This window comes from Onychostruthus taczanowskii, unplaced genomic scaffold (assembly GCF_017590055.1).
Source record: "Onychostruthus taczanowskii isolate IOZ18803 unplaced genomic scaffold, ASM1759005v1 scaffold139, whole genome shotgun sequence".
Lineage (NCBI taxonomy): Eukaryota > Metazoa > Chordata > Aves > Passeriformes > Passeridae > Onychostruthus > Onychostruthus taczanowskii.
This window is the reverse complement of record NW_024498562.1, coordinates 1141925-1161748: the sequence shown is the minus strand read 5'-3', so window position 1 is coordinate 1161748 and position 19824 is coordinate 1141925. Positions and strand designations below refer to the sequence as shown.

Below are 19824 nucleotides of genomic sequence, written 5' to 3'. Positions count from 1 at the left end.
TTTAAACCAACATGGAAAAAATGACCAGAAAACCTCAATATATTTTGGGTGTGTGAAGGATGAACCCGAAGGGTACTTTGCTGTTTATTGGTTGCCAAGAGAGAGTACTGAATCCAAAATGTCTACTCAATAGTTAGAACAAATTCTTGGTTAAATTTTTTCATCTCGTGCCCTAAGGAAGAGGTTTGTCCTGTGGCTGGTCCCCAGGGCTGGCTCTGAGCTGTGCCCCTTCCCCAGTACAGATTTAGGATTCCTGAAGTCACTGCCTCTTGTGCTGGGCAGAGGCAAAGCAGCAAAATCAGGTCTTCAAGTAAGTAAAGACACCCAACACTTCTATTAAAAGAAGTTTAATCCAGCATGGTTTCTAAATATTAACCACGTCTCCAGTTGTGACATGCAGTACATTTTTTACTTAAAAAAAAAAAAAAAAAAAAAAAAAAAAAAAAAAAAAAAAAAAGAGAAATACAAAACAAGTATAAAAATGAGCCCAGGTCCCCTGAACATCACAGTGTGTGCCAGTAAAGTATGACAAGAGAAGGGAGAGAAGCATGGGATTTCATATAGGAAAAGGTCCAAAGAAATCTTTCTCATAAATCAGAGATTGTCTGTCCCATTTAGAAGCAACCACTTGTTTTGCATTTACTCTGTCAGTGATGAGGAAGCAGGAGATGTAGGAACTGCCTGCTGGACAACTCTGAGCCTGACCAGCACCCCTGGTCCCTGCCAGCTCCCCTGTCCTGCTGGCAGCTGCCCCAGGGAACTGGAACCCAGGTGCTGATTTTATTCCAAAGGAAATCTGCCTTTATTGTTTTATCCCCGTTTTTCACTTACTCTGTTAGTACCATCTGCTCACATTTTAATCACACCTGTTCTGGTACTGTGTTCGTTTTCAAAACATCTATACGGGTTTCTTTGCCACAGACCTGTCTGATGCCACCTGTGAGGAGCACTCTTCCCAAGCATTTATAAATGGACACAGATATTCCAGGGTAGGTTGTGCTACCCATGAAAACAGCTTTTACATTCAGAGGGCTTTTTCCCGGGAATACAACACCACAAGATAAATCGCATCCTTCCAGGGGAGAAAACCCAACCCAACCCACCCCACCCAGCCACGCTGAAAAAAGGGGGCTGGGGAGATGAATTCATTGCAGACATTCTGTAGTTTGGGGTTGGTTTCTCGGCCTTTTCACAGTGGGGAGGAGGCACTGCCCTCCTGGGGCCTGGGTACATTCAGTGTGGCGGCACCAGTGGCCAGTGGCACAGAGCAGGACATCAGCACTGGTGCCTGGGGCACAAACATCTGCAGGTTTCAGGTCCTGCTGGGAGGTATTTGCCAAGCCTGCCTTCCCTGGCTGTGCAAACACTCCCAGAGCTTCCACAAAAACAGGACAGGGCTGCCCAGAGCTGCCTCAACTGTTCCACCCCATCCTGTGGTGAAATTGCAGCAGAGGGGATGTGGCTCCATCCAAGCAGCTTAAAACAAGGGATACTGAATGTTCGATGAGCCAGCTGCCCTGCAGCACCTTTATACTTTGAGGTTTGCTCTTGCTGCAGATTTCCAGTTGTCACTTTTCCTTGTCACAGATAGACAGGAGATACAAAGGTATTGAAACCAACATGTTAACTGTAATCCATGCCTTCAATGCTTGGGAGTATTCAGACTTTGGATAAAGAAATATTGTTAGTTAATCAAGAAAAATACAAACAGGCATCCAAACCTCTCCTCTTTGGCACGTCAAGAAGTATAAAAACTCTAAGTGTTAAAGGTTTGGAATCATGAAAGCACATTAAAAGCTGTAAATGTTAAAAATGCTGTTCCCACTTACTAGAGACATGGATGTGCTCAGTGGGGAGGGGCAACAGAGAATTGAGCTGTGTTGTTTGGACAGATCTGCTGTAGGATCTGTCCAAATCCTGTTGCCAAGGAGTGTTCAATGCACTGGGAGTAGTCTCCTTTTCCACATCACTGCCTGTCTGTGCTCTGGTGGTTCCATAAACAGTGATGTGGAAAGGGGCTGAAATGAGGGGATATTTCAATTGGCAGTGCATTCAGCAAAGAGGAAAGTGCTTGATCATCTTCCCTTCATGCTTGGTTGGTGTTTGGTTCTTCAGTCTGAGTCAGAGTCGGAGTCCTCATCTGAGGGGTGAAACAAGGAACAAAAGTGAAAATACAAACTGGAAATCCCCCCCCAGCTGTGGCTCTGGCTGGGACAGAGAGGCTGTGCTGGCAGGGTGTACCTCGAAGGACATAGCAGGCTGGGAATGAACACCTCTGTGAAATGACAGCTCTTGCTGAGGTGATGGGACCTGAAATGGTGTTTGTAGGAGTTTGGAGATGCTGCTGAGAGGCCCTGCTGGCATCCTTGCTGCTCTGGGCACATCCTTGCTGCTGGCCATGTGCTCAGCAGCCCTACACTTCTGAGAGCCAGAAGCTCTGAGATGCTGAGAAATCCCAGCAGGCCACAGAGCTCCATCCTTCTGGCCCCAGCACTTAAGAGCCCCTGGGTGAACACAAGTTGGGGCTGCAGGGCTGAGCCCTCCTTGCATGGCCACAAGCTGTGTGACTGCACTTCTGTGGGTTTATGTATTTGTGCCTCCATCTCCAGGGGAATTAGATCTGATCTGTATCCTAATTCTGCACCCTTGCCACCTGATCATCTTCTGAGGGCAGTTCAGTTTTTAGCTTTTACAGTCTGTTTCCTGTTCCTTTTATTCTTTTTTTTTTTCTTTTGTGTCTCTTTTCAGCCTAAAGCTTGAAAAAACACTTAACAGTTGACTAAAATCCCCAGAAGAGAGAGTCAGTGCTGCTGTTCACCTCCTGGGATTCCATACACACCTTGGGTGTTAGGTTTTGCAGGGGTTTTAGACAGGGTGTTCTGGGGGGATTTGGGATACTTTTTGTTTATTTTTAAGTGTGAAGCAGTCTTTTTAATCCATGTGGGTGCAATAAGGAGTCACATGGATATGATGCCTGATTTGGGCTCCTGGAAACTACAGAACTACCCCTGTCCTGACTCCCACTGGCTTTGAACACCCAACACCTTCTTTTTATCTCCTCCTAAGTAGATCTGTATGATCTGAAGTGGACTGTAATAGAAAAAAAATTGATAGCAACCCTGTTAATTTTATGCTGCTTGACCCTTGGCTTTCAAGGTCATTTGCCCACAGATGGTCAAAGATCATAAAGGGCAATCATGATAAGGAAATGATAAAGAGAAAAGCACTATTTGGACACAAAAAGCTGTGGATTAATGGATGTTAATTATAAGTTACCAAAAACAACAACAACAAAAAAAAAAAAGGTAGAAGTTTGCTTGTTTTTACAGCAAGACATTTTAATAGGGAAAGAAAATCTGTGCTGCATGGTGATTTCTATAATTGGGTCTGGGGCTTTTCAAAGCTAGATGCGAAACTCTGAGAAACTTCACACTCTTGGCTTGCAGGTTATCTTCATAAATCACTGGAATTCCATTTGCAGCTTCCTAACTGAGCAGAGCTGTGGCAGACAAACCCAAGAATAGAAACTGCTCTTAGTGAGCAAGAGCTCTTGCTCCCTGCAAAGGGTGAAATGGAGAGGGAAAGCTCACAGTGCAGCTCGTGTGACAAGCAGGGAATTTTACCCACCTTCTGTCTTGCGCCCCTCGGGGGAATCGGAGCTGCCCTGCTTGAGGAAAGTGACCAGGTCATTGAAGGTGATGTAGAAATCAATGGCAAACACGATGGTGGCTGCAAACCCAAACACCTGAAAGGGCAAAATAATGCTCTCCTCAACAACAGCTCCCGTCTGTCAGGGACAAACCAAACCCAACCAAACCACACAGGAAAAACTCCATGGTTTTTTTTTGGACTGTGCCTTTCCAAAAAGGCAGGGAAGGGAAATGGTTTGTGACACATGGGTATCACCTGAATTACAGCTGATTTGGGAGCCTGAGAAGTGACCAGGGGTGTCTTTATCCCTCCCCCAGGCTGCAGCCCTCTTGGGCTCTGGGCACATTCTGGACATCAGCACTTCCTGCACCTCCACTGTGCTCCAGAGCACCTCTGCCACCAAGGAACCACCTCCATTTCTTGGAAAATAATTTTCCACTTGTTTGCAAGGAGATGTGTCTATTGCTGAGTGAACTAGACAGATTAAAATGATTCTGGAATTCCCTCTCCGGTGTCAGAGCAGCAGAGTTGTGCCAAGCTGGGTGCTGGTCTGGGAGCCTGGGCTGAACACGCTCCCTTGCTCCATGGCTCACTGCAGGGACAAAGATGGAACAAGATTTGGGTTTGTATTCTGGGATGGTTTGGGAAGGGCTGCTGCCGACACCACTGGGCACTGTTCTTCCCAAGCTTAAAAAATTGTTATGCAAATTTTATTTATGTTTCATACATTATTGATGCTTAGAGTCAAGTTGCAGATGCAGGGGCTGTATTGTATTTCTGACCACAAAATGCTGATGGGTGAAGGCTCCCTCCTGGGCAGTCCTTGTACAGGAGGGTAAAATGACACTGCTCTTGTTTCAACTCATCCAAGTAAAACTAAGCAGGAGAGGCAGAAGGTTGAAGTTACTTAATTTAGACTGGCCTTAGCAGTTACAAGTTTGAGTTCTTTTTTTTTTTGCATTTTTTTGTATCATCATCATCATCATCAATATTATTATTATTCCCTCCATTCAAGGATCTTGACACTCCTTGCAGGAGCAGCTAGTAAAATTAAAAAGCAGAATAGGTGCCTTCCCTAAGGGTACAGTTAACAATGAGCAGCTCTCTTAGGGTAAAAAAACTATTCATTGGTTCAAGACATGTTTTTCTGAATAAGTGACTATTTCTTCTTTGCTTTAGGCAAATTAATTCTCAGTTAATTGAAGAAACTTCTATAACTTGCAGTGGGGTCATATTTGAACTGTTTCTTAAGTACATCTATGTACTGAAGTGTACTCAGTTCACCACAGCACTCAGGTGGAAAGCTGATGCCTACTCACCCCTGCTGCTTTTGATGCTCCATCGTTGTATTTTGAGACAGCAGCAATTGAAATGGCAAAGTAAATAATGGCAGCGGTGACACAGCGCAAGAAATCCTGTGGAAGAGCAACGGTGCATTCTCAGACTGATCAAGGATTTCCCCTAAAAACCATCCTGGAAACTAACACTCAGCCCCTCTGTTGTTGCATCAGTGGCTTTGCTGGCATGTGACCACAATCTGGTTTGCTGTAGAGGAGGAACTGCTCATCTGTGAAATAGCTCTAAATAAAAGAAGACCTGAACCTTGGCATAAACTTCTGCTCTTAAAGATGCTGGGATAAATCCTGCTGCTACCCTGCCTGTGTCAGGCAGACCTTCCTTCAACCTGGGAAGGGCTTTGTGGGGCGTTTGCCTTGGAGCACAGCAAGGGCTTTAATGGAAAAATCATTTGAAATGCCTTAAAACCTTCGTGTTTGAGCAGAGCTCCTGTGGCACCAGAGGCTCAGGAGGTCCCAGCTCTGTGGGAACAGGTGCCTGTCTCTCTGGGGGTGCAGGGCTGTGGTGATCTCCAGGGAGACCTGTCTGTGCTCACTCAGGAACCAAACACGTGGTTTAGCGTTGGAATGATTTGTACATCTCATGTCCACTGCCAGCTCTGCCAGCCTGCCCCAGGAGCCCGTGCCTGGTGTGATCCCTGGGACATGCCCTGCTGTGCCCTGTCACACCAGCAGGGATGTCTCTGCAGTGAGCTTTAAACACAGAGCTGTGTGCCAGGGCATGTGCAAATCACCAGGGCTGCAATAATGGTACCCTCAGCTCTGTTCACAGTTAGCTCTTCTGCCTTTCCAGAACAGATGGAGGAGTAAGATTTGTCTTAAAGCACAAATCCTGCAAGAAACCTGACTCCTCTGAAGTCAGGACAAAGTCAGTTATCTACATTGTGTGCCTGCAGTATGTTATGGTAATGGCCATAATAAACACACAAGTGCCTTTTTTGTCTTAGTTCTGGAACCAGATGCATGTAGAAAATGGGAAAATGATGGAACTGAGATTACCAGCTGAGAGCTGTGCACAGTCGTAGCCAAAGTAACTGATATTGTTTTATCTACCAGTGGTCTTGCTGAAGTTATTTTTATACACTGAGAGCTCTAATTCAAACTTCAGTGCAATGAACTACTGATGGTACCAAGAGAATCGAGATTGATGAAATCAGCAGGGTTTTTTCAAGTATTTGTACTGCAAGGCAGCTGCTCCCTTTGCAGTGATATTTGAGACTGCAGGGACATCCAGTGGCCAGGGCTCTCCTGCAGCCCCAGCACTGCCCCAGCAGCCACTGGGCTCCTTTGTGAGCAAGAACTGGCCAGAGCTGCCCTTCCCAGAGCAGCTCAGATTGTCTGTGGGTGTAACTCTACCCGAGAATTTAATCACAGCCTGACAAAGTCTGCCCATTATCAACAACACACCTGTTTCCCCGTGTGCAAGGCGGGCAATAAGGAGCCCCCAGCAGTCAGACTTGGGCTGATGCTGGCCCTAAGCCATCTGCCTGGCACTGGGCATACATTCTGTGCTCTGATAAAGCCATGCTTTGTGTCAGCACCCAAAAAACTGCAGTGCAGAGCAGAGCATAGTGTAGAGTCCTCTGGGACCTTCTGAAGCAGAGGCAGCAGGAGAAGTTTCTAAGAGGGCAGTAAAGTTGTTACAGTCACCCTGATCTCCTGCCCAGCCTCTTTCCCTCCCCTCTCACTGCACAATTAAATCTGAAGGTTTCTGTTGCACATCTCACTTACCGCCAAAGGCCAGTGGACTCCTTTAAACTTCTCATTAAGCCTGGAGGCGTAGGCAAAAAAAAGAAACAGTGCCAGCAGAAACTCTAGGAGTGGTGCCATCATGAAAGAAGCTGCTAGAGATGCAATATAGCAGATAAAGATGATAAATGACAGCACCTAAAGTAAAGGGAAAACTCGTAGTTATTTGCATGGAATAGCAGAGCCGCAGGCAGCTGAGCAGCTTTGAAGTGTTATTTTCCCTGTGTATTTCTGTCAGTGCTGCTGCTGCTGCTGGCATAGCTTCAGCATCCTGCTTTTTTATTTTTCATTGGGCCAAATGATTTTTCTTGTTCAGCACAGAATAAATCTGAAGTAAGGGTGTTTATTTCCATGTGTGTGAAATCGCTTTTCCGGAGCACTGTGTGGATTTGCACCTCTTGAAGTCAGTAATTTGCTCTGGATTGTAAACAGCTCTGACAACATAATTCTGAAAATAGAGTGGGGTGTTGCCAAGCAAGCAGAGCTCTAAGCTTTCAGTCGTGACAGCTCTCATTTGAAACCCAAATCAGTGCTCAGACAGCCTGAAGTAACTCAGCATTTATAATCTTGGAGTTGAAAGAATGAAGTCTGATGATGATGGATAGAAAAGGGCCAAGAATTAATTGTTCTGTGACTTCTGGAAGTGTCTGGTTCCAGTTTTCCAGCATGGCAGCGGTTTTAGAGAGTAATAGGACAAATAACTCCCATAGATTTCTTTTATCTCCATGTTTCCTTACTCTAGTAAACAATAAAAAATGGCATTTTTTCCGCACTGAATTAAAATACCTTTAGAATATGGCTCAAAGTACAAGTTTCTCAATGGGAAAACAACTGAAGAAAATGCATTTTCACCTAAACCAGGCAGTACCAGAGTGGTACTGGACTGTGTTTGTAAAAGAGGCTCCAGTCCTCCTGTTTAACTGCCTTGCATGAGAACTGGTTGCTGTTTCAAATTAGCTTGAAGTTACAAAAGTAAGCAGGATGCTGAGTTACACATTACTATGTACCAGTTTACACCTGGGCTGCTCTGTCCAGCCTTTTTTTTCCTGGAGACAAATCTCTGCCTTCTCAAAGCTCAAGGATGCTTTTGGTCAGCACAGACTGAGCACTAGATTACTAAGACTTTTTAAACTTCTAATTACAAATCAGGACACTAACATTTCCATTCACACAGCACTGAAAATTAATGGACTTTTTTCTTCCAGATTGCTTATCTAAAGGCAGATGTAGCTTCCTGCAAAGGTAATCAATGCATTTGCCTTGTTAAATTTCAGCTCTGTGGATTTGTTTGCTGCTACCATGGGTTCCTGGGGACCACCTCAGAAGAAATCATCATTGCACTTGAGTGATGATTATTATCACTCCTATTACCCTCCTATAATTATTGATTGGTAATTACTTCTATGAGAGGTCAGTCAACTCTCAAATACACGTATCAAAAAACCCTTTTATGTTTAGAGGAAAACTAAGCAGTTAAATCCCACTGAAATAATTTCTTGGTGTAATTAATTACCAAGCCTTTATTCCCAGCCTGTGTTTTGGGAAAGCTGGGCAGCTGAGCAGGATGCTAACAGCTGGAATAAACTGTTTTCATCCATTAGGACTGGCTAGTGAGCTTAGAGAGGATGTAACATTTTTAGTAAGAGACTATATTTATCTTAAACATCTATGCATTTTTCTTGTTTCACTGGGTTCTAAGAAACTGAGCTGGGGTAGTTTATAGAGCTCACTGCTGCATGGGCCTGCTAGCTGGTAATATCTGCCCCATTTCTTTGTGTTTACTCCATTCTGAGTTGTTTATTGCTCAGAGAGCCTCTCTCCAGGTTTTTCTTGTTTTCATAAAGTGGAGGGAGTTCATTCCCTGCATCTCATCCTTAGAGTGGTATTTTCTTCCTATGAGCTAAAAGTGATAAGAACTCTTTGAAGGGAAGTGGATTTACCAGAGCTTGACAACTCCTAAGAGGAGAGAGGACTTCCTTCTTCCCATCACAGCACCTACTCCCTTCCCACCCCAAAGGACAAAGACTGCACTTGCTTTGCAAATCCGCTTCACTTGCATTTCTGGAACACAATTTAGACACAGTTCTGTTTGCTTGGAATAAAAAGAAATCACTATCTATACAGGACATTTTCTTTTTGTTTTGGTGTTGGAAAAAAAATCTTCTTTTGTGGCTAAAGGCAGGCGATGGCCATGCTGCAGGGGTGACCAGCAGCAGGGAGAAGGGTTCAGGGTAGGTCCCACTGACCACAACCCTTCCAATGGCAGATCCTCAGACTTGAATTAAACCTAGTGATCTCTTAGGAAAGGACTAAATGCAGTGTTAAATAATGCATCCTACTGGAGCAGTGGGGAGAGGTAGAGAGGCAAATTTCAGATATGCAAGGTGATGCTGCACAGCAGAGATCCCTTTGATCTCGATTCTGTTTGCGTCAGTCACTCCTGTGCTCTGACTGCTTTTGCACTGAGAAAAAAGCTTTCCTGATGAAGTGTAAAGTGAAGGGAAGAGCCTTTGTGCTCTGCTCTTATCAGCTTTATAGCAATTTGTGCCAGGGAAAGCTCCTGCTGTCTCCTCTCAGCCCTGGGCAGGTTTGAGGTTCAGACACGAGCTGGACTCGGTGAAACAGGAGCTGGTCTGTGGCAGGAACGCACCAAGGAGTCCCTGATGCCAGGTGCTGGGGTGCCAGGGGATCCCTGCTTCTGTGTCAGGGAAGCTGCTGAACAGACACATCAGTCTGAGCATTTCAACTTTCTAGTTGGGTCTGACCCAGAGAAGCTGGGGAAATATTAGTTGTTTATTTTAAAATCTAGTTACCAGAGCAGTCACTTGTTCAAAGCAAGCCCTGCATGACTGGTAGATGACAGCAGTGTCCTGCTGCCTGCTCCTCAGCCCTGAAGGTCAGCCACTGTATTCCCACCTCCCCACCCTCAGTGGTGGGATTCACTCCAGCCTGTCCTGCTCTCCACTTGTCAGCATCCCCCTGTGAGGAGAACTGCACACTGAAAAAAAGGCACCTTTTGATTCACAAGAACCTATTTGATTTCAGTAGATTACTGATGGTATTAGTAAAGGGGAAAGACTCTGAAGGACTGGTAATTAGTCTGCAGTTAAACACCATTCCTCATTCTGGAGGCACTCTGAGACTGAAAGGGCCCAAGAAAGATTTTACGTGAAACAAAAACCTATAAAAGATCAGATTTTGAGAATGAAGATTTGAAAGATTGTATTTTTGGAAGGCACAGGAAGGGGAAGGAGGCAGACCTTGGAAAGAGCCAGAGGAACAAGAGGAAGGAGGTGCCCGAGGTCTGTCAGGTGATGACCACGGCACTGCACCTTGCTCTTTGGTTTTCTTCTTTTCTGTCTCCTGTCACTGCCCTGATTTAATGCAGATTTTAATGCCAAACTTCCTTGGTAGCTTGGGAACAGCCCTGTGTAATACAAGAGCCCACCAAATTGTAAGGTTTTGATGATGTTTCTCATTTCTCCTTGTGTACAGCTCATTTCCTTTTCTGACAGCTGGAATGCACAGACTCCTTGAGCAATACTGGGTATTACCTACAACTGTTTTTTTCTGAATTACAGAAGTGACGTGCCTTTTCTGACCATTTAAGTGCACTGCCACTAACTCAAGCATTTGATGTTATGTTAAAATTTTAAAAATACACCTCCCCTCCCACAATACAAACTCTGCAGTGCCAGTCTGTACCCAGAAATAATGACACCTACCTACATACTTTTCCAGACTTCAAGTCTTTGTGAGAAACATCTTGCAAACTGAAAGGTGCTCTAAAAACTCAAAAGAACCTTTCAGTATATACCCTGACCCCTCCAAGGGCTGTCAAATGTTCCATTGCACATCACATTTGTGCACCTCTTTTCCTGGAGCCGTGTGTTTCAGGGTCACTTCAGAGAAAGGTCAAGCAATGGGACCCTGTTTTTTGTAACAGCTCTGTATCTATGCTTAAAAAAAAAAAAAAAAAAAAAAAAAAAAAAAAAAGGCAGCTAGAGAGGAAGTCTGTGAGGCTCCATGCAAGTTCATTTCTAGCACTTTCAGAAAGCACGGCAGCTTCTGGGAGGGAAAAAAAAAGCAGCAGTGTTTTATCAGTTTTGTTAATTTGTATTTACACAGCGTTCTCTTCCCCTCACGTGGATGGCACCCTGAGCACTGAAAGCAGCCGAGTGAGCTCTTCCTGAGCTGCTGATGACAGATTGGTGTGACTGCTGCCAGCTTCACTGTGAAGGAATATCTGCATGCAGGAAGCTCTAATGCAGCAAAGAGCAGGACAGGAACCTTTCATAGCTTGGGAAAAAAAAATAATAAAAAATCCTGGCAAAAAAGCAGCCTGACTGTTCACTAAGCACCCTTTATGTACACTCCCATTCACACAAAACTCTTCTTGGGTATTGTGTTTCAGAAAGTAACTTTCCCATTTAATCCCATGCAATTATTACTTATTATTGTGTTGCTGGGCTTCCTAGGGTGGCCAGGCATTACAAAGTTATACTTTATTGTACAGCCAGCATGCAGTTCAAGGACTAAAAAACAATCCTGACACTGGTTCGAGAGCAGAATGTCCCTGAAGGGAGGGAGGCCTGAGCAGTGCTGAGGTCATGGCAGCTCCAGAGGCCTTTGTCTCTCCTGAAGAGGAAGAACAGACCCACTGGAACCCACTGGGAATTTAGGGATGCTGGGAAGCCACTGCCATCACTGCACCAGCTCCTCATCTCCTGCTCCCACCTCCTGCCCCTCATCTCCTGCTCCCACCTCCTGCCCCTCATCTCCTGCTCCCACCTCCTGCCCCTCATCTCCGGCTCCCCCCTCCCTCCCCAGGAAAGAACAGCTTTGCCTAAGGCTTTACGAGTGGGTAGCAATGTCATCTTCTGGACAAGAGTGTGTTTTGTTCTTGTATTCTTGTCAGACAGACAAAGTGCATCATTCAGCGGTCTGTGCTGTTCAGTTACTACTTCTCTGTTGCACTTGTCGAGGAGGTGAAATGTCTTCTTCCTCCAGAACTGGCTGCAGGAGAGGCCTTCTGGCTACAGACCCTGAGAAAGGCACAGGGGCCTCTTCAAAGGAGAGTTTACACCAAGCAGCTGGAGTTTCAGTTACGAAGGTCAGATCAGAAGAGACTGAAAAGACAGGAGAAAGACAGGAGAAGAGGAGAGAAACAGGCACAATGATTTCTACATCCTTTTATGTCACCACAAAGGTGGCACAACTTTACCTGTTCTCACTGCATTTTTATAAAAACTAAAGAAAATGTAATGCCACTGCTTCAGGAGACTGAGAAGATGCCAACTAAAGCATCCACAAGGGTTTGAGCAGAACAGCCAGGTGAGCAGCAGAACCCACAGCTGGGGATCCTGCCTCGAGAAGCTCTGGTGCCAGCTCTGGTGAGAGTGCCTGTTAATGGTTCCAACACAGGACACAGGGAACTGAAAACTCATCTCTTGAAGGATGGAAAAGAGCAGGGATGAGATGCTGACCCTCAACACAGCAATTTGAGCAGTTAGGAAAAATTAGTAGCTTAAGAAGAGTGTTAAAATGTGTGGAAGAAACCATGGCATGGGGTGGGGGGAGAATGGAGAGGAAAAAAGAGTAACCTATAAAATGGTTAGCCTGTAGATGGTGTAATGGTGATGGTTAGCCTGTAAATGGAGTAATCTGTAAGTGGTGGTTAGAAAATGGAGGGAGCAAGACAGTGAGAATAAACAGGATTAGGAGAGATAGTGAAGCTTATAAATGTATTTGATGCTACTGCTTCTTTGTCTTTACGGATGTCCCAGGTGGAATAAAAAATTAACCAGGCAGGTTAGTGGGGAGGTGGACTGGATGTTCCCCAGGGGCCCCATACAACCCCAACCATTTTGTGATTCTGCAGAGATCAAAAGGAACAGGGGATGGGGGAAGGATATCTTCCTTATTTGAATAAAATCTGAGATAATTATGCCTCTACCTGTTTTCAGCTCCATCCCCAGCCTGGCCTGTTCTAGGGGAAGCACCCAGATGCCCAGTTTACATGGGTACAGTACCAGACCAAATCACACCTGAACATCCTAAAGATCCTCTGTGTGGAAATGTTATTTTCAAAAACGGCTCGAGAGCGGCAGAAATAAAGTGCATTTCTGGGGAACTGCCAAGATGCTGCATAATGTGACATTTGTAACAGTAATGAGCACCCCACTTTGCTTCTGAACAAAAAGCACTGCTCAAAAAGTGCATCCATGAATGTTATTTCCATACATTTATGCAGAACCTAACCCCACCCCACATTAGCACTGTGTCAGAGGAAAAATTAAACATTCAAGATGAGAAATACAAAGCTAAAGATGAAACACAGATTTAAACCATGATAGATTTAACTTGGACTCATCTTCAATTATTTGGCACTGCATTTCTCTAATTGTGTACAGGCTGCATTTACTCTGGGGCCTGTGTTGTCTTCAAGGGTTTCTTCTGGCAAAGCTGAGACAACTGGAGAGAAACTACTGCTGCCTCTTGTCTGCCAGGAAACCACGTCCTGAGCACGTGGGCTTGGCCTGCAAGGAGCACAAGGAAAGCTGTCTGCAGATGGGATTTCAGAGCTGCTTTCAGCCAGTCAAGCCCTTGAGAAGCCCCAAGTGGCCTTACAAAGGATAAACCCCTGTTTTGTCAAGACAGAGCAGTTTTTATTACTCCAAGGAGGCATCGTCAGTACTTCTCTATGACAACAAAAGGGTGAGTCTGATCCCATGACCAGAACAGTATTCCTCCAACATGTCATCATTCTGAGATGTTAAAAAGCCAGGCTATCTGAAAGCCATCATTTAGTGGCTGTAAGCTTGTAAAGGAAATTCCAGAGTGTGTTATAGTATGTAACAAAAATACATGCCAAAGGAGCCAGGTTAGCTGGGCTCTGGTATCTTCTAAATGTGTGGTTTTGTAAATACAGATGTTGTGGGAGTGATGGGGTACCTAAAGGAGGGACAGGGTAGCTGGCATTTTTTTGGTAGAGCTGATAAAGCCCATGGCCTGCTGCTACCCAGCCCAAGGCTTTCCCCACCACAGAAGTCATCCTGACCTGAGTGAATGCTTTTCCTCTCAAAGCCAGCCTCACATCTGGCTGTTCCCTGTCTCTCTGCCACAGGGCAGTGCCCGCAGCCTCACAACCCCTCAGAGCTGGTCCCCACCAGCTGGTCACAGACAATCCTGCCTCCTTCGGTCTGTTCCTTATCTTTCTTTTGCTGGACTATCCCGGTCTCCTTCCCCGTGCTAGCACAGGGGATAGCCAGAGACACCTTGCACATCTGAACAGCACTCCATGGACCTGACTGCCAGTTTGGGCTGTCCTGGTATTTGACTATCTGCTGCCAAAACTCCAGCAAACTTAGTGTTTGAATTCATCATTATTTCTAGCAAAAATGATGTTGAACATCTAATTTCAATCAACAAGTTTCCTATTCAGAAGCTAAATTTTGGTGTGAAATAACCACTCCCCATGGGGTAAGCCATCTCCTTCCCTATCACGTGGGTACTGTTTCAGCTGTCAGGTTTTAAGCTTTTACCCATAAAATTCCAGAAAGTCTCACACCACAGTCACTGCCCTGGTCCTGCTGCCACACTACTGCTGATCCAGGCCAGGTGTCCCTGGCGCTCTGCCCAGCTGGGCTGGTGCCCAGCCGCTGTCTCGGCAGCCCAGAGCCTTTCCCTCGGGGCAGCTCTCCAGCCCAAGGGCTCCACAGCGGAGAGCAAGCACATCCCTCTGAGGGTCAGGGACAAACACGGCTCCGGAGGGCTCGGGACAGCAGCTGAGCGACCGTGGTGCACAGCCTGATGCCACACATCACAAATTCATGAGTAAAGTCTGTCCAGACACACTCAGGACAGGCTGCCCGCTAACTTGGATAAGCCGATAATACAAACCGCAGCCCTAGTGGTTACTGGATTACACCGCAAAGAGCTTAAAACGAAATCAAAGCGCTTTTTTTACCGAAAAGGGGTCCCCGATAGCGAAACACACTTAATGCACTGGAAGTCTAACGTGACAAGTTCTGGTCTCTAACGTGCTCTGCCTGAATTACTCTAAATCCATTATGCTCTGAGGCAGCCCTGCAGCTCCCCCATTCCGACACGGCTGTTCCCCCGTTCTCCCCTTGGCTGTTGTCTGTCTCCACTCGGTTGCTTTCCCCAGTTTTCCCCTTGGTTGTTGTCCCACGGCTCTTCTCACTTGTTTTTTCCCGGTTTTCCCCTCGGTTGTTCCCCCAGTTTTTCCCTCAGTTGCTGTTCCCCGTTTCCTCTCAGCTGTTGCCCCCATCTCCCCCCAGTTGCTGTTCCCCATTTTTCCCCTCAGTTGTTGCCCCCATCTCCCCTCGGTTGCTGTTCCCCATTTTTCCCCTCAGCTGTTGCCCCCATCTCCCCCCGGTTGCTGTTCCCCATTTTTCCCCTCAGTTGTTGCCCCCGTCTCCCCTCGCTTGTTCTCCCCCGTTTTCCCCGCAGCTGCTGCCCCTCTCCCCTCAGCCGCACAGGGAGCGGCCCGGGCAGGTCGGTCGGGCGGAGCCCGCTCGGGTCCCGGCTGCCCCGGGGGTGGCTCCCGCAGCCCCCCAGCCCCGGTGTCTCGTCCTTACCGACTCTGCGAGCAGCAGCTGCCCTTTGCGGGAGCGCAAGAACTCCCGCGGGGGGAGCAGCGAGCTCAGCCCGGGCGGTGGTGTGCCCCCCGCGGACTCGGGGTCCTCCATGGCCGCGGCAGCAGGCGGGGTGGGCGCGGGCCGGGCTGGGCTGGGCTGGGCTGAGCTCGAGCCGGGCTCGGGCTCAGGCTCGAGGTAGGGGGTTGGCCGTGGAATTTTTTTTTAATTTTTTTTTTCTCTCTGAAGGAGGGAAGCGGAAATCGTGACACTGCGGAAACGTGAAAAAAAAAAAAAAAGTTTCAGCATCCCCAGCTGTGGGGGGCGGCCCCAGCGCCCGCCCCCAGCCCCGGGACAATGGAGCTGGGCTGCCACCTTGGCCCTGTGCTGTGGGACCGACAGCAGGGAGCCAAGAACTCCGCTCCTGCCGCCCCGAACACACAGATCGCCGGGCGCTGGGGAGGCGAGGCGCCGCTGGAGCTCACCCAGCCCAAACCCCGCTCAAGGCTGACATTTCAGGATCCAGATGCCACGGCGAACGCTTTAACATGAAATTCACATGGCACAAGAAAATCTTTCCGAAGGATGGTTACTGGGTCATTACATTTTTACTTTACTTTAAAAGGTACATTTACTCTAATGTACTTTTTTACACTTAGTAAATAAGATTAAATAATGCATTTAGGCCTGTTTGTATTTTCTTTTTATTAGAGAAAGAAGACAACCATGAAAATAATTTTCATACAGGTAAAAACATAATTAAGTTTAGAAAAACACGACAATTTTCTCCGAAGCTTTAACTGGTGAAATTGCAATGCTGAAACTGCATTTGTAAACGTACAAAACCTTATGAATGATACTTGCAGAAACATCAGTGCACAAGAAATTCAAAAGTGAGCGTGTGAAAATGCAAACTCTTTAAAAGAGAATGCGAAAACAGAATGGAGAACTTATTCTTTCACTAACATGTCATTCTTATTTGGCAGGAGCACTCCTTCCTCTTGCTTTATCAAGGCTAATCTTCTTGCAAAGAAGAACCACGTCGACAATGCAGAGAACAAGCAATATAAGACCCAACACCTATAAAAATGACCATAAAATTAGTTCCCCCAATCAGTCTTGAACTTTTACTGTAGTGACTCATCAGCAAACATATACTTGTTTCTGGCCTTGAAAATGTGTGTGATTTGAGACAGCTGATAAATAACACCCACATTTACATCCCATCAGGCTTTCAGAGAGCTGTCTATAGCCTGCTCTGTTTGATGTTTGTGTCAGGCCTTGGAGGTAGCGTGGTGCTCTCCTTGAAAGCTAAGCTAATGCTGCATTATGCCAGACAATGCTTTTATCCTAAATGAAAGCTCTTCTGTCCCTTTAAGGGCTGCTTAATTAATGGGACTGGCCCTGAGAAAAGTCAAGGGAAAGTCAGTATTCCTAGAAACAAGCCCAGCACGAAAATGCTCTTCTCCTCTGAAGCTCTGAATGGGAAACATTCCAAATTGAAGAAAATGTACTGAATTATTTAAAAAATAGACAACCACAGGAAGATAACTGGAAAAATGTGTTTGCAGAAAAGCCACTGAGTTAACTCAGCTCCTGCCCTTCAGCCCCATCCCACATGCACACTGGGTTTTTTTATGCAAGCACTGCATTATCTGATCAGGGGAGTTATTTTCAGGAGAACTCTTGGGAGAAGACAGCTCAAGGCAGTTTGTGCCTCAGGAGAACAGGCTGGGGGTGATTCTGTCCCTTCCAGCACTGAAGATGTCACATGTTCCACTCAAACCTGTGTTCCCAGCTACCTGCTTGGTCTCCTGCTCCCACCTTTAATTTTTGTGAACTTCACAATTGAGAATATAAATTCTATTCCAGCACAGTCACTCTATCAGAAAGTCTCCTTTTTGCTTAGGATGCCACTGCCAGTGAAGCCATCAGCTTTCCACCTCACCATCTCCTAAGCTGAGTTTGAAAGAGCTCTGTGGCAGCTTTTAGGTTTCTTTTGGTTGCTTGTCACATTTCAGCTTATTTTGTACTTCTAGAGACTTTCAAAACTGAGGGGTTTTCTTCCCCTCCTTACTGTTTATTAAGGTTAATTACATTAATTGCCATTTGAATTAAAAATACCAGTTACTCAAACTATTAAACTGATTTCATCTTAAGAACACAAAATTCTTACAATCAGTATGAACAAAACCCCTTTTTAACTGACGTAATTCCTCAGTCTGCATCACAAAAAGCAATGTACAGTCCAGGAGGGAGGTACCAGTGTGTCTGTTAAAAAGTTTCACCTCTTTTAATAAAACAGTTGGCTTTTTTTCTCATAGTAACCAAACTGGGTAGTCCTAAAAGAGCTAGGGATTCTCCCTCCTAGGATTTCAAGCTATGGTAGCAAATGTAGGTTACTTCAAAATTCTAGAAATGTTCAGTGTTTCAATACTTCTCTGCAGTAATTCCAAAGTCTTGTAACATCTTTAGATTACTAGTGATGTGAAGATTATTTTCTTTTAGTGAGATACACTGGATGAAACTTGTTTGCTATTGCTGAGTGTTCTTCCAAGACAGAACAGTTTTGTTTGCATGGTCCTACCACAATGTGAATGTACCAAGAGGTTCAAATCGCTGCACTCTAAGAACTGAAATTCATTAACAATGCTCCTACTTACTCCTCCAGCCAATATTCCCTTGTTGGTCTTGATTATTATTGCAAACAAGGCCACAACGAGGAGGAACAACGCTGCAATCACCGAGTTGAAAATATCCTGAAACAGCCAGTGGAAGCAAAACATTTATTGTGAAATACAGTCCTGAATGAGAGTGTGGAGAGCTCCCAGCACAGAAGGGATGGTAAAAAAACAGCTGGACTGCCATGAAGACAGAGTTACAGCAATATCCATGTGAGAGGACACTGACACCCAGTGGTTTGATCAAAAATAGAGTGTTTATAGTAAAAAAGTTCCTTGTTTTACCTTTCTTCTGTTGTTTTTGCATCAAATGTTTGCAACTTGGCTACACCTGATAGACTGAAGCAGTAAATACATGTACAAAAGGGAGGTAAGAGGAGAACTTGTTAGTATTTGAGTGAACGTGTGTGACTAATTTGTGATGTGAAGGTGTTACACAGCAAGGCAAACAGTGCCTGTGCTGGGAAGGGCTGTTATTGGATCCAGCAGCCGTCCAAGAACTGATGGAACAGAATGCTCCCTTAGGAGAAACTGCCTCAACCTCCACAGAGCCCTGGGGCTTGCCTTACCTGCACAGAAACAATCACCGAGCCGCTGACAACGTCCTCTGGGACAGGTGATCCCTCCTGCTCACGGGCCTGCTGCTGCTCACAGCCAGCGGCCCCAGCAGCCAGGGGACAGCGACCCACAGCCAGGGGACATTGGGGACAGTGGTACCCACAGTCAGGGGACAGCAGAATCCACAGCTAGGGGACAGCCATACCCACAGCCAGGGGACATTGGTACCCTCAGCCAGGGGACACTGGGGACAGTGGTACCCACGGTCAGGGGACAGCAGAACCTACAGCTAGGGGACAGCCATACCCACAGCCAGGGGACATTGGTACCCACGGCCAGGGGACACTGGGGACAGCCATACCCACAGCCAGGGGACATTGGTACCCTCGGCCAGGGGACACTGGGGACAGTGGTACCCACAGTCAGGGGACAGCAGAACCCACAGCCAGGGGACATTGGTACCCACGGCCAGGGGACACTGGGGACAGCCATACCCACAGCCAGGGGACATTGGTACCCTCAGCCAGGGGACACTGGGGACAGCCATACCCACAGCCAGGGGACATTGGTACCCACGGCCAGGGGACACGGCTACCCAGAGTCCATCAATACTCACGGCCGGGGACTCGGGTACTCACAGCCATCAGTACTCAGAGCCAGAGCACCCCGGCAGTCGGAGCCCACGGGTACTCACAGCCAGCGGCCAGAAGAGGCACCGCATCCGCGAGTCGAGCCTCAGCAGGTAGAGCAGCAGGAACAGGGCGGTGATCACCGTCTCCATGCCGGCCAGCGCCGTGTAGGCCCCGTGCGCGCCCGAGGCCACGAAGCACAGGAGGGCGGCCAGCGCCACCAGCTGCGGGACAGGAGGGGACGGGGGTCAGCGCCGGCCCGAGCCTTGCCCGCGGGCCCCGGGCCGCTCCCGGCCGTACCGTGCGGGCGATCTTCAGCGCGCCCCGCGGCGAGCGGGGGAAGGCCCGGTCCACCTGCACCCGCGCCATGGCGGCCGAGCGGCCCGGGCGCTGCGCGGCGGCACCGGGACCCCGAGACGACCCCGGGAGCCGGGGAGATGCCGGGGCCGATCCTGCAGGTGATGCCGGGGCCATCGCCGGCGCTGAACCGGCCCCGCCTCAGAGCGCCGGGGCGGAGGAAGTGGTGGCTCGGCGGCGGAAGGGCCGGGGCGGGCCGGGGCCGGTCCGGTGCGGTCCCGGCGGCAGCGGGAATGGGCCATGT

The 19824-nt window shown here is 47.2% G+C and overlaps 2 protein-coding genes across 3 annotated transcripts; both read right to left on the bottom strand.

The window, feature by feature from the left end:
- Nucleotides 1–492: 492 nt before the first annotated feature.
- CMTM3 (CKLF like MARVEL transmembrane domain containing 3) lies at nt 493–15540 on the bottom strand. Of its 2 annotated transcripts, none has more exons than XM_041397384.1 (5): nt 15359–15540; nt 6738–6893; nt 4971–5066; nt 3628–3745; nt 493–2140 (listed from the first exon to the last, which is right to left on the bottom strand). In XM_041397384.1, exons 1-5 carry the CDS (start codon nt 15467–15469, stop codon nt 2112–2114), a joined length of 510 nt encoding a protein of 169 aa, XP_041253318.1. In that variant the 5' UTR covers nt 15470–15540; the 3' UTR covers nt 493–2111. The 2 variants fall into 2 exon arrangements, with proteins under 2 accessions (XP_041253318.1, XP_041253320.1); XM_041397386.1 differs by lacking the exon at nt 493–2140 and adding an exon at nt 3371–3499.
- A 505-nt stretch (nt 15541–16045) lies between these two features.
- Nucleotides 16046–19824, bottom strand: CKLF (chemokine like factor). Its single transcript, XM_041397396.1, has 4 exons — nt 19524–19824; nt 19289–19447; nt 18019–18114; nt 16046–16435 (listed from the first exon to the last, which is right to left on the bottom strand). Exons 1-4 carry the CDS (start codon nt 19695–19697, stop codon nt 16331–16333), a joined length of 534 nt encoding a protein of 177 aa, XP_041253330.1. The 5' UTR covers nt 19698–19824; the 3' UTR covers nt 16046–16330.